Source organism: Marmota marmota, unplaced genomic scaffold (assembly GCF_001458135.2).
Source record: "Marmota marmota marmota unplaced genomic scaffold, marMar, whole genome shotgun sequence".
Lineage (NCBI taxonomy): Eukaryota > Metazoa > Chordata > Mammalia > Rodentia > Sciuridae > Marmota > Marmota marmota.
The window spans coordinates 2,712,091-2,726,658 of NW_025999864.1; the positions used below are offsets into that span (position 1 = coordinate 2,712,091).

General features: G+C 36.0%; 1 protein-coding gene across 2 annotated transcripts in view; it reads right to left on the reverse strand.

Moving 5' to 3' along the window:
* Ank3 (ankyrin 3) overlaps positions 1-12,898 on the reverse strand; it is a 503,325-nt gene extending 490,427 nt beyond the window's left edge. The window contains exon 1 of one of the 2 annotated variants that reach the window (XM_048814103.1): positions 12,095-12,898. In XM_048814103.1, the coding sequence (XP_048670060.1) occupies positions 12,095-12,157 (63 nt within the window). In that variant the 5' untranslated portion in view covers positions 12,158-12,898. The remainder of the gene's footprint in view (positions 1-12,094) is intronic. The other variant, XM_048814271.1, reaches the window with a different exon arrangement.
* Positions 12,899-14,568: the final 1,670 nt, after the last annotated feature.

Consider the following 14,568-nt stretch of genomic DNA (forward strand, 5'->3'; position numbering starts at 1 on the left):
ATATATGACTGCATGAGTAGTAAAATATTAAAATATTAACATAACAGAAATGAAACTATAAAAACTTATCAGGAAAACTGTTGGCAGTTCCTCAATAATTTAAACATAGAATTAGTATATGACCAGCATTTCTACTACTAAGAATCAAATCCATATTAATGGAGTTTTTGTTCAAAGAAACCTCATCTATGAATATTCACTGAAGCTCTGTTTACAACATCCAAAAGGTAGAAACAACCTAAATATACATCAACAGGTGACTGAAAGAACAAAGCATAGAATAGTCATACAGTGGAATGTTTGTTTAAAAAAAAAAGAATAAAGTACTGATATGCATGACAACATGAACAGACATTGAAAATGTGCTGAATGAGAAGCTAAGAACAAAAGTACAATGTTGTAGGCTGGAGCGGTAGCTCAGTGGCAGAGCATTTGCCTAGCATGTGTGAGGCACTGGGTTCAATCCTCAGCACCACATAAGAAATAAATAAAGGCATTCTGTCCATCTACAACATTTTTAAAAAGTACAATGTTGTATGATTCCATTCATATGAAATAGCAAGAAGAGGCAAATCTGTGGGGGAAAAAAGGAGATTAGTAGTTGCCAGAGCCTCGGGGGAGAAAGGAATCAGGAGTTTTGTTTCAGGCTTCTCTTTGGGGTATGAAAAATGTAGAATGTGTCAGTTGTACATTGTGGATATAGTTAATGGAACTGAACTTTAAAATGGTTACAATGGCAAATTTTATGAGTATTTTGTCACAATAAAAAAGTCAGAATGGTAAACTATCCATGATCTAGATGTAAACAATGCATAAATTATCTCTGATGAAACTTCTATTCCTGGCCCATAAAAACAACCTTAGGTCTTATATTTTAAATTCAGAATGTTTCACTGGGTTGTTTTTAAATATAATAACAGATTGACAATTGAATTCTATGTGAAAGAAAAAAGACTAGGAAATATTCTTTGTTTTCTTTGCACCTCAATTACAAATATAAAAAAAATCAGAATGCAAATTTGTAAATAAGATGGTTATACCATCAGAGAGAAAATAATGTTAGAGATGTTGAATAGAAAACAACTATAAAGAAGAGGTTCTCTTAGACCTTTGTATTTCCATCAGCAAACATCCAATAATATGTCAAATCCTACCTATTACTCTTTTGCTTTGAAAATATGACTTCAATATCTTTGGAGAAAGCTGTCTCTTAAAACCCATAAAGGTCATAGCTATCATCGGGTTAAACTACATTTCAGATATTAGAAAATGGGGTTTTCAGTTCAATGTAAACACAATGAACATATTTATGTATGTGTGTATAGTTTTTAAATTCCCAAAGATGTGGCAAATTAGGTGTGCGAGTGTATAACAATTTGAAAGAGTTGCCAGGTATTCTGAGCAGACACACTTATGTTTGTGGTTTATAAGCAGTCACACAATTTGTAAGTAAGTAAGTGGCAATCAGGAATTCCATATCATCTAATTTTGAATCTCATGTTCCTTCTACCAGACTGTTTCTTGATGATACACTGAAGCCAAGATAAAATCCAAGACTTTGGACCCCCAGGGCATAGTTCTTTTTTTTTTTTATATACCCTTTTCCTTCACAAATGGTTAAATAAAGTTGAGTGCCACTGATTCTTACAACACAAATTTAAGAATATACTATGCTGATATACTAAAGTTAATAATCTAAACCTGATACGTACCATCAAAAATCAATGTTAGGGGGGAGGGGTGGAGGATGGGAAAGGCAGCGGAGCACAACAGACACAAGTATGGCAATATGTAAATCAATGGATGTGTAACTGATGTGATTCTGCAATCTGTGTATGGGGTGAAGGTGGGAGTTCATAACCCACTTGAATCAAAGTGTGGAATATGATATGTCAAGAAATTTGTAATGTTTTGAACAACCAACAATAAAAAATTAAAAAAAAGAAATCAATGTTACACAAACATACAATGAACTATCCCTGCCAATTTTTATATAATGCAATATGGTCCATAAATTTGTTCCAAAATCAGAATTCCTCTAGGGATAGAGTAAATATATAATTTTCTAAAATAATTCAAATGGTAGTTTTGTAGCAGATTGGAAGACAAATTCCTAATTTGCTTATTAGGCAGGAAGGAAGTCAACATAACAAATTAATTTTACCACGATGAAACACTTTATTTCAATTTATAACAAAAAATGCAAGTTATATTAAAACGTTGAAGATTCTGATTTGGGGAGACAGAACAGTATTTATATCCCCTCCAATTTTTTTCATAGGTAATAAGTGCAAAAACTAATCTTATGTTCATGATGCTTTGAGCGATAATGACAGTAACTCCTCAATGGTGTTCGCCTACTTTTGGGTAAGATCTGCTTCCAAACCTCACCTTCATATTCTAGGTAAGCAAAATTATTCCCTTTTATAGAAATATTCCCTTTTATAGAAATAAGGACTTTGAAAATTATCTTGAACAGCTATTAATTGGTGGTACAAGAATTCTAACTCTGACATATGTGATTCCATCATCTGCCATTGCTAGTTTATCATTGCTAGTGTTTTCCTTTGACCAGGATTAAAATATTTTAAGCCCATGATTAAAACACTTTTAGAAAAATCTCATATTTGAAAGTTACAGTAAGCTTTATAAGTAGAAGATAAAAAATGTGTTGAATAACATTAGCTAGATACAACTATATCAGAATATCTATCATCTAAAAAGAAAAATATAATTGATATATTTATAACTTACACAAGATATCCAAAGTTTATGTCAAAAATCTTTTATACAAAGAAAGGGAGTAGTGTTAAAAACATTATTATCAGGTGAGCTGCTGATTGAAAATTTGTCATTAACTTAAGCAACTAAAATTAATATTTTATAGTTGTTACACTTTAGTAATATAGAGGACATTTCTTCATTTTTGGAGTTTTGTTCAAGTGATCTCCTAAAATAGCAAAATTTTATGAATTACAGTGAAAACTTCTCAAGTAAACTGCTTATGAAAGTTAAAAGCACATATTTCAAACATATTCAAATAAATAAATTCATCAAAAGCCACATGTAGCAATTTTTTTAAAGGATGGAATCTGTGCATTTTTTTTTTCTTAATAGTAGACAAAGCAGTTGCACAAGGTGAATGCTGCTTAGGGGTCAGAACAGGGAACTTCGAATATCCGAAACTGTTTCCTGAGCTTCCCTATTTGTCCAAAACAACGGATTGAGTAACCCCACATGTATATAGTAGAAGGAAATCCATTACATTTCTGATAAACATCTCTGAAAGGGCAGTGGAATAGGAATCCATAAAATCATAACTGAAGTTGCATTTGTTTTTAAAAAGAAACTTTGAAGTTACTCATAAATAATTAGTTGAAACCATGATTCACATAATTACCCTGTAATTATACACACGCTCTTTTTCATTAATAGTCAGACCACCATGGTTCAGCTTCTTTGTGTATTTTGGCTGACCCTTGTATGTTTAAATGAACAGGGCTGAAAAACAGGGAAACCATCCTTCAAGATAATATAATATCCCAGAGATGTTTCAATTTTGTAAAATGCCAAGGTAAATTATCTAGAGGTGAAATCACTGAATGTAAAGACTGAATAACTTAGCATCATGAAAATGGAAAAAATGCAAGATGTTCCTAGATAAATTATCTGGAGTTTAAGCTTTGTTTCACAGAAATAACTTGGTTTACTGTGATTATTGCTTAATTTTTCATTAAGTAGACACAAAATGCTGACGTTAAATATGACACAAATGCTCAAAGTGGTGCAGCTATAATCTAAGGCAATGGTTATTTCATAGGCTACCTAAAAGCCATTTCCAAAAATTATCATGCCTAAATATCATATCAAGGTTTATTAAATTTCTGATATATGCTTTGTTTGTATTTCTGTTTTGTCAAATATATTATGTACCAAGGGGAAGAATGATTGTTAAATGGAGACTTGAGAGATGTGTTTTTCTGCAAGAAAATTAAATTAAATTACTCACTATACTTAAATCACAATGGCTAATGGCTAACAGTAAGAAGCACTGAAGGGGAGTAGAATAAATATTAATCATTCACTCACCAAAATTTCACTGGTATCATGTATGCCCAGATGTAACAACTATAAAATATTAATTTTAGTTGCTTAAATTAATGACAAATTCAGGTATCATGTATGCCCAGATGGCTCCCTGAAATATTATCCATTGCCTTCAAAACTCATAAAATATTGGTGGAATTCCCAGAGGAAAAAAGACATTTGAGGATTGTGTGAAGAAATTTTTCAAGTTCATTGCCAATTGGGAGAATCTTATGAGGCCAAGTTCTATTCCCTTCTCAGGACCCAAGCACCATAGAGCCTTTTCCCAAGCATTTCCTCCCTGCTGAAATATCATCTTTCCAGAGTTGACCAATTCCTTGTCCTGACTGGGCATGCCTATCAATCAAGGGTCACCTTTTTAGTGAAGCTTCCCTAGCCACCCTGGTTATATGAACTGTCCCTTCTCTGAGCCCTGGTTTCTCTCCATTGCAGCAGTCTCTTGTGTAATTTTTATATTGACTTTTCACTAATTGTCTGCCTTGTATGTTTATCTGTCTTGTTCTTCATGTATCCCTTGCACTTAGAATAGTAAGCCCCCCAAAACTATTTGTTGAAAGGATAAATAGGAGAGCACTGAGGCCGAACCACAATGATAAAATAAGTCTATCAAAAACTTCAGCTGTATTTTAAAATACATACTGTATTTTTAAAACACATACAGTAAATGCTAGACAGACATACCTCATGGAACACATAAGTTAAGATTGGTGAGTGGGAAGTGAGGGCTGAAAGTACTGAAGCTGTCTATACTGACAGCCTGCATCAGCAAACTCTTTAATTATGTTCCAAGTTTCATAATCTTAACCCTTCTCCTATGTTAAATTATATGAAATTTTGTTTTGTTTTATCGGCACTGTTAAAGCTATCAGTTCATATCTCTATAAATGTCACTGATATCTACAGAAGAGTGTTTTACATATACTTTGATCTTATGATTTCCCCGATGATGGGAAGACCAATGGATTTCAATGACTAGAATTCTAAAGTTAATAGAGGAACCAGGAATTGAAAGAAACTTCTAGATTTTAAGCCACTTATATGACCATGAAATAAATACAGTATCTTTACAATGATGTGTAACAGAAGAAAAAAGTAAAAACTTTTAAAAATCACGTTGTATGCAAAACAAGAATAAAATGAAATTTTATTAAGATGGATGACAGAGAAAGTCATTTACATGCTAATTGTGCAAAATTAATCATCCCTCACATGATTAACATTATTTTCTTGGCAAGTAGGGACAATGATTCAATCAAATAATAATTTCCTCAAAGTCTATATACTTTCAGAAAGTATAAACCAGAATTATTTTTATGACCTCATCAAATGGTGCTAATCAACAACAACCAAAAAAACTTATAATTTCAGAAACAGTAATCAGGACCAGTTTTTTCTTCTTCTTCTTCTTACCAATAAACAACATTTCATTACATACACACACACAAAAAAAAAAAAGTTTATAAATATCATCTTCAGAACCAAACCATCTAAATATTCAAATTTATTACCCAAACTTTTCCTTTGCCACACTCCTGGAAATAATTTTTCGTATAAGACTGAAAGTTGCATTATGGTTCTTTGATATCGCACCTGGTATAACAGAGTACCATTTTACCTGGAATTTACTAACGACACAAACAAGCTCCTTCCCCCTCACTCCAGCTAACCGCTAACTTGTCACCAGTCCCAGCTCAGAACTCAGTACAGATTCACAATGCATTATCTGAAATCCTGGCAGCCAGAAAAGTGTTAGAATTCAGACATTTTAGATATAAAAAGGTATATTTGAATATTATGGACATCCCCTACAGCACTTGGAGCAGCCTTCCATAAGCAAAGACTTTCCTGTTGCAGCAAAACATACAAATATTCACACTAAGTTGGATAAATAAAGACTATAAATAGCTTCACATAAGGTCAGATCAGGTTTTGCTGCCGATGAGTTCAGGTCGGGTCAGATTTTGCCATCAAAGAAGTTAAAGAAAATTGTTCAGTTTTTCATTTGTATTTTGCAGTTATGGAGAAGGGATTATATACCTGTGGAATATCAATCAGCACCTTGCTTTCCTTTTGTGCCCAAGGCTGCTAGATATAAGATAAATTTATATCAAGTTTCTTCTGCCTTCTTTCTGACAAAAAATTTGAAGTAAATTTCCAGGTAAACCTACCTGTTTGATTTTTTTTAAAGCAGTATTATATTAAGGGGCTATTATTTAATGAAATTTTGAAATCAAGAAATAATATACCAGATTCTCTCGATCTATTTAGTTCTTCCCTACAAAAAGATAGTTCTGAATGTACAATTAACTTGGGCAAAGACAACATGTAAATTTGCATACTAAAATGAACAAACTCCAATGCAACTCAACAAAATACCATTACTAATTATTGAAGGATGAGTCAAAATTTCTGCAGATATGGATGCACAAGACAAGAAATAATTTTAAGTGCCTATTAACTACAAAGCTCATCGCATGTGTGAAAGTAAGAGTAATAAGAATTTTAAGTTAAAAAGGCAAAAATTTTCAAACTTCTAGCAAAATAAGGGTAAGGAGAAAAAAATACTAGATAGCGAGGATAGCAATACATAAGGTGAAATGGAAAAGGATATAAAAGCCACTTGCTAGGGAGTATATCATTAGCCCCTCAACTATAACAAAGCACTGAACACGTGACCACGCTCAGTGAACCATTACTCAAATCGTCCCTCTCACACCAACAAAAGGCTTTCAGAGGTTATTTGCCTACAGAGCAGTAGTGAGCAAATTAAGCAGTGTCCAAACACAGGGATGAAAATTACAAATCAATGTAACTGCCATGTGCTCAGAGTATACCAGCTTAGCCTCACCTTAGCAAGAGGGCAGGGGCACTCAGGATACCCTAATCAAAGCCCCAGAAAAGAAGAACACAACCATGGAATTCCAGCACCACTAAGAATAAGGAATGACAATCAGAAATGGACACTCTGTTGACCCTCAAAAAAATGCATTACACATTTGGATAACGAGAGCTGATGAAGAAAATAAAAAGCACATCTCTCACATAGAAGGTAAGCCCATGAGTATCTGGGAGAGAAGGAAAGAAGGAAGGAGAAGAGAGGGAAGAGCAGTCAGTTAGACAAACCATAAAAACTATCTTAAATAAAGTAAGTTATTTTGTATTCTTAAGATGGAAAGAAAAGTGAACTGAAATGGTAAATTCCCTTTTGTGAAGTTCTCTGGAAAAAAAGCAAGTTCATTGAAATACTATTCATTCCTAGTGGATTCCTGAATATTTAAGTACTTTTCTCTAATTTGCCATGTTTAAAAAAAAAAAAAGAATAAAATACTCAAGGGGCCAAGTCTCAAGCAATCGTTGACAATGAAAATATATATTCTTATTCCATTGAAGCACATGTTCCTACCAGATAGAATCATTGGTACAAAAGAAAAGACCTGGCATTTCATAATGGGTTCTGGCCTTGATACTCTTTGTTAAAGCCTCTTGGTGAACCAAGGACATAAAAGAAATGTTTAGTCCAGACTTCTGGGGATTGTCCTTGTCTTTTTCTCGTCTTATACCATGCCATAACAATACATCCCTGAACTCCATACTCCAAACATACAAACCAATGTTTAGACTCCAAAGTCACACCAGGATCCTCTAAACCTTTCTCTCGTCTCATATGCTCTAACCAGAAGGCTCTTACCCTCTGTCACTTGGGAAACACATATCTTCCTAAAACACCAATTTGATTTCCTCTATCCATCCTTTCCTGACCTCATCCCCCAAATGGAATTTACCACTCTACACTTTATGCCATCAAGAAACCTAAAAACACCTTTACTTGTACCCATAACACTTTCTACAAGTCTGGTTTGATGGAGCTAGTTCTGGCCTGGCAATTGAAGGTTCTCCACAGAACATTTGTTGAATGAATTAAATTAATAGTAAGAACTTGAATCCCTATCATGATTTATTATGCATACCTAAGTTCAGAACCTGGATAGTACACCTTTCTTTGGATGCTATTAAGGACTAAATTTTGTCCAACCCTATAACCCAACTTTTTATATTGAAATCCTAATCCCTGATGTAACCATACTGTATTTGGAGATAAGGCTTTTCAGAGGTAATTTAGGTTAAATAAGGTCATGGGACTGGGGCTCCTGATCCAATAGCATGGGTGGCCTTATAAGAAGAGCAAGAGAGGGATCTCTCTCTCTCCATAGGCACATACTGAGGAAGAGCCTAGTGAGCACATAGCAAAAAGATGACAATCTACAAGAGAGGAACAGAGCCTCCCCAGAACCTGGCACCCTAATTTCAGATTTCTAGTCTCCCTAGGTGTGAGAAAATTAAGTTTTTTTTATTTAAGCCAACAGATGTATGGCCTTTTGTGGTGGCACCCCAAGGTGACTAATACAGATGCTAAAGGAAAACAAGCATTAAATGTCTTTTTTTTTTTTTTTACATGTTTTCTCAGGTGGCTGGCTAAACCAAGTACTTCTGCGTACAATATTGGGTGGGGTAGTAAGTACTCATCTGTCATTTCTTCTTCAGGATCAGTCACATCATAGCAAGTTTGAAATTCCACCATGATAACCACTTTTGAGTTTAGGTGCTGTTGTTTTAAAACCTCTTTTGAAAACATGGTCTTACTGATTACTATTATTCCCATCTCATAATATCTTTGGTTACTGTATCATGTATATGATCCCATTTGATTGTTCTGTCCAATAAACGATATTAGGTGAGAAGCAGAACAAGGGTAAAATGCAGGTCCCCTGACATTTAGTAAACCCTCTTCTCATAACTAACATAAAGAGAGATAAGTAGTTATGGGATATATTCATTCTCTCCCTCTCCCTCCCTCCCCCCCCTCCCCACCTTTTAAAACAAAAATAGAAATTATTGGAAGAAACATTTCCTGACACCAATTTGAATCTTTATGTTCCTAAGCAAAATACAAAATACTTGCTCTGTACTAATGAAGGAATAATATAATGATTCTACTACATTTATCTTGCTTGCCTACTCAATATTAAACATTTCTCATGAAGGACTTTATAGGCAAATGCCCCAACCATGTGATCTGTTCTGAAAACATTCAATACCAATCTATAATTTTAAAGGCTACTTTGATATATACATTCCTATACAGAGAAGGATTTCACACTAAATTCTGTATTAAAATAGTTCTGCATATAAATAAGAATCTATTTTAAATGCTTGGGGAGTCTGTTGCCACAGAGTTTGGCAGGTTGCGTGTATTTCTCCTCTGAAGTGTTGCATTTGACCACACCCACAAATGCTGCAGTATAGGTCACCTGGAGCACCCAGGAACCTTCTAACTCTTTGGTTAAGAATATACATATATACATATAATTGATTTTTAAATAAGTGTACATTTATTGAAATAAAAACTTAGACCAATGTATACTTATATACACATTTACTTCAATAACTATGTTAATTTATTTTAAAACCAACAATAAAATATTGTATCTTTTATCCAGAAAATATGAGGAGAAAAGGCCTAATCATATAAAAGATATTTCCTCTTTGATATGTATCTCCTCTAACACTGAAAATTCATGGTGATTTTCGGTCAGTAAACTGGTAGAGATAATCCAATGGGACATTTATTTAGTGTCAACTGCCTACAAGGCCTCATGCTAAGTATTTCCTGAGATGACTACCAGGAGGTTCAAATGTGGTCAAGGGAACAGGCCTGGTACTTGGTAACTTGAAAAAGAAGCAGAATATACATGGTACCCTGCCCATACAAGGTGCTATGTCTGTCCAGAAGAATGACTGTCTTTTCACAAGGGTGTATCAAGAGATTTAAAGAAAAGGGCAAGAGCTGGGTTTGACCTTCAAAAATGGATGGAATTAGTGGGCTGGGGTTGCAGCTCAGTGGTAGAGCACTTGCCTCGCATGTGTGAGGCATTGGATTTGATTCTCAGCACCACATAAAAATAAATAAATACAGGTCCATTGACAACTAAAAAAAAATTTTAAAAGATGGAAGGGATTATACCACGTGGCCTGGTACAGAAGTGCTTTATCAGTGGACAAACAACAAGCATCAGAGGAAATAGTTTAATTCAGGGACTTATAAGAAATTCAGTCTGGATAGAGTCAGATATGGATAAAGTGAATGATATGGGGGAAAAACTTTGAGTTGTGGGTATAGGTAAAGGGTCTCTGGCACCATGGTCATGATTTTGGATTTCACTGAGCCAGAAGTGAGCACTGGGGAAGGTACTGAGCAGCATAATTGAGCCTTTCCTAAAGAATGCGCTGGCAGCAGCTGAGTGAGGGAAGAAGGGCTCAAAGCAACCGACTTAGTACTGCTCTCTGAGCAGGATAACCTTATGGGAAGAGAACTGAAACACAGCCAGGAAAATCTCAAGGTAGGGGAAGGGAGAGCCCATGTCAAACGATTGCACATAAAAGCTCAATGATTTACAACCCACCCAGCCACTGCTCACTTTAATCAGGAATGCAGTGTCGTGGCTCATGTGTCTGACTGGGCTCTCTATGACACTCTGTGTTCGGAATCATGGTGGAGCCCGTCAGACACTTAAGGCCATATCTCATAAACATGAGCAAAGCTGACAGTTTTCCTTGAGACCAGCCCACTCTGCTAGGCATTAAACAAATCATTTGTGCTGTGCAGCTGAGACCTACTCCCTTGGGAAATCAGACTGGCACCTTTGCAACATCATCAACCCCTGCTGAGACAAGGTACCAGAAGTCAAGGCTCACTTCAACCAGTCTGCACAGCTTCACTATGTAGGGTGTTGAGCCACTGTCCTAGAGTGCTGGCATGTGCTCTCAGTGTAGTCTGCTGAGAGTAGCCCCTTTAAGAACATCGTATTCAAATTAATCTTTTCATAAATAATAGATTATGAACATTTTTAAAGGCCTCATGTATCCAACCAGTAGTTGAAATCTTTTATCCTCTCTCCTATAACCAACCATTCTCCATGCATCCACTGGCTGAGCACACATCTCATTGGGCTAAGGAGACATTTTAAAGAAATATGATTTTAGAGAACAAGTCTAGAAATTAAAATTAATATCTGAGTATTTTTGACTAGAGATTTAAAAAAAAATCACAGTACACATTCTCCTTAAATAGCTATGAACTATAAACCTATTTTAGGGATTTGTTTTTCTTTGTTACACATGTACCACTATTTTTCCATGGGTGGCACACCCTAAAACAAAGGCAGTTTATAAAACACAATGGATGAAAAATAAATGCCAGGTCTAGGGAATTACCTTTTCTGTCTATTTTGAAATGTATTAAAAAGTTATGGACATATATGAAGATATATACATTCAAGGAAACCAAAATGAATCTACAGGTTTACTATAATCATTTATTGACATAGTGATAATTCTTCAATTTACACGGAAAACAAAATTAACTTTATAAATTATAATGGAGAAATTAGGCATATGGCTGTACAATGGCAGGACTAAATGCATATCTGAGATTTGTCAGCCATAAAGTGATCAATAATTAAAATGGAGTTCACCTTCATGCTGTAATTTTAAAGTGTAAATACAGGTTTCCTTAAGTTTGCCTAAAATATGTGTTAAAGCTAAACATCTATGCCATAATAATATTCATTAGTAATTGTACCCTGTTAATTAACAAGCATTCTGGAAAATTTAAAGGGGGGGAAACACACCCACCCACATAATGAGGACATGTGTTTACTTAATATCCTGAATATCACTATGAAAAACACACCAGCTTAGTGAAATCTAAATGACTATATTTAACTGTTTAAATATTTTAGCAATGTATCTGAGTTGTGATGTTTTTCTCCAACACAGAACACACCCATTAATAGACCAGAAAAAAACAAAAGCATTCTGATTCTAGTAGCTTCTTACAGCCAATCTCTCAAAAATTCAGCCTTAAGATTACTTCCTCCCCCGGAGCCAGAGAACAATAAAGAGAACATGTTGCTTATATGTTTCTTACCTTTTTTCCTTTCCTTTTCCTATGAGCAGGTTTGGCATTTTTCTCCTTTGGTTCTTCACTCATCTTTCCTTTAAATCAGGTGAGTTTATAGAGGACAAGAGATCACCGCCCGTATTCCAACATCCAAAACCACGACAAAGAGTCAAAGCATTGAGACCAAAGTCCATTTACGGGTGCTCCCCAGGCAAAGCAGCCGCTGCTTAAACCCAGCCCTGCTGCTGTCAGAGACACGGACTGCTAATGTAGCCCTGCTCAGCTTTCCTCGGGAAGAAACTGGGTGTTCTCTACATCAAACACTCAATTATTCCTCTAAAGAAAATCAATATTTTAGCCTTTCATTTTTAACTAGTCATTACCCTGAGATAAGATCTTGACAAGACTTTGTTGCTTATTCCTCCACAGTGATTCCAGCCTGGAAATGGTGAGAGAGAGAGAGGGAGAGAGAGAAAGAGAGAGAGAGAGAGGGAGACACACACACACACACCCGCACACACACAGAAATAAGCTACAGACTGCTGACAAGTCTCCGAAGCCTTCCCAGGGGCTGATATGCTGTCTCTTGCAGGCTGGGAAGCTGAATGTAAATTGCTCTCGGTGCTGCTAGCCTCCCATGCCAACACATGTGTTGGTTGCATCGGGCATACAGCAGGAGGCAGAAGTCGGAGGAGTGATAAAAGATCAGGTTACTGGTTGTTTAAAAAAAAAAGAAAGAAAGAAAGAAAACACTCAATGATTCAAACAACAAAAGAGACCTACTACTACCAGAGAAGTCACAGCCTAGATTTGCTTCACGATTACTTTTTTACTGAGATAAAGCAAACAGATGGGCAAATTGCCTACATTCAGCTAAGAATTTCTAATGAAGGGTTAATTACACAAAATCCCCTCTCCAGTTTGCCATTATTCATATACAGTCATTGGTCTCCTTCCATGAATATACCAATGAAACAACAGGAAAAAAACCCTTGACAATATTCAGGAAATACTTAAGGCAAAGCCGCTATCTGTATGGCAGAAACATTCTGTGCTTCTGAACCGTGTTTAGGGCAGTGCAGGTCTCAGATCACATTACACACTTCACAGCTGCCCTGACCACACACCATGCCCATGCTCCACACTGCATGCCATCCTAAGCCCAAAGCTTTGAGTATATTCTGAGGATCTGGGGGAGCTGACACCTGGGTGGAAACTCCCTCTCCATGCTTTTCACCCATTTAAACACAGCCAAATTATCATCAGAAGCTGTCACTTAAGCATCTTTGGAAGACTGCCAATTACATTCTGATTCAGAAAAGAACAAGGTTCTAGAAGTTAGCAGGCCACCTCTGAGATGGAAATAGGTCCCTTAGAGGGGACAGCTGACGCAGGTGTAAATAATGAAGGGGGAATCAAGGGGGAAAGAGAGAAAAGCGAAGAACAGGTTCAGGGCTATTCCTAGGGGGGTAAAAACTACAAATAAGTCACATTACTTCATCAGTACAACATTTTATCCAGGAAAAATGGATTCTAACTAATATAAAGCACAGTCATACAGCGATAAACGAGTCAAAAAGGACTAATTTTCACTGGTGTCTTCAACAGGACTTAGCACTAGAAATAATGCTAAACATCATTTTGAACCAAAGGGCAAATCTGTTTATGCTGAAGTATTCACCATTATTTACCTATCACGCAAAGGGGGTTTGCATCTACATTCAACAAATATTCTTTCTCCTATTCCTCAAACCACCAGTCCACCAGAAGGTATGGGTATGAGAGAGGTTTGGAATGGATTTCTCATGGCAAAGCAGGTTAGGCATGGGGATGCAAATGACCCCCTCCGTGAGTCACATGGACTCTATGAATTATGGGTTAACTGAGCACCTTTCTAGGGTGAGGTTGCACATTAATTATAGTAATACACATCTTAGTAAGTCTAATGCGGCCAGAATGCTAAAAGGTGTTCCAAACTGCCATGTTCCAAGTGTCCATTTAAACTTTGAACTTTGCTGATCCACAGTTCCCATTTTCTGCTGCTGTTCAGTATTGTTCCTCTTGTCAAGCAATAAAAGGTAGAAAATCATAATAGGGCAGAATAAAATTTTCAAGTTCTTCAGTGATTCAACTCTTGCTCCTCTTGAAAACAGCAAAATCTGGGAAATCAGCAGGACCTTTACTGTATCCATCAGTCCTTAACTGCAATTAGGTGAAGCTGGGCTTGTCGGCTGTGTGCCTTGATGGAGAGGAGGATGAGGTAGGTGCCTTATACAGATTTTTCAAAAGATGAGGCATCTAAGAAGGTGGATTCAAATCAGACCTTCCCACTTAAATCTTTCCATTCTTCACTAGGCAAACAACAGAGATAGCATATCTTTATGTAATTTATCTATAACAGAACCTTGACATTTTGATTCACCTACCTAGAATAGCCTGTTAACAACTGTTTACTGAGTATCCACAGGATATGAACCACTTGAGGGGAAAAAATGGAGTGT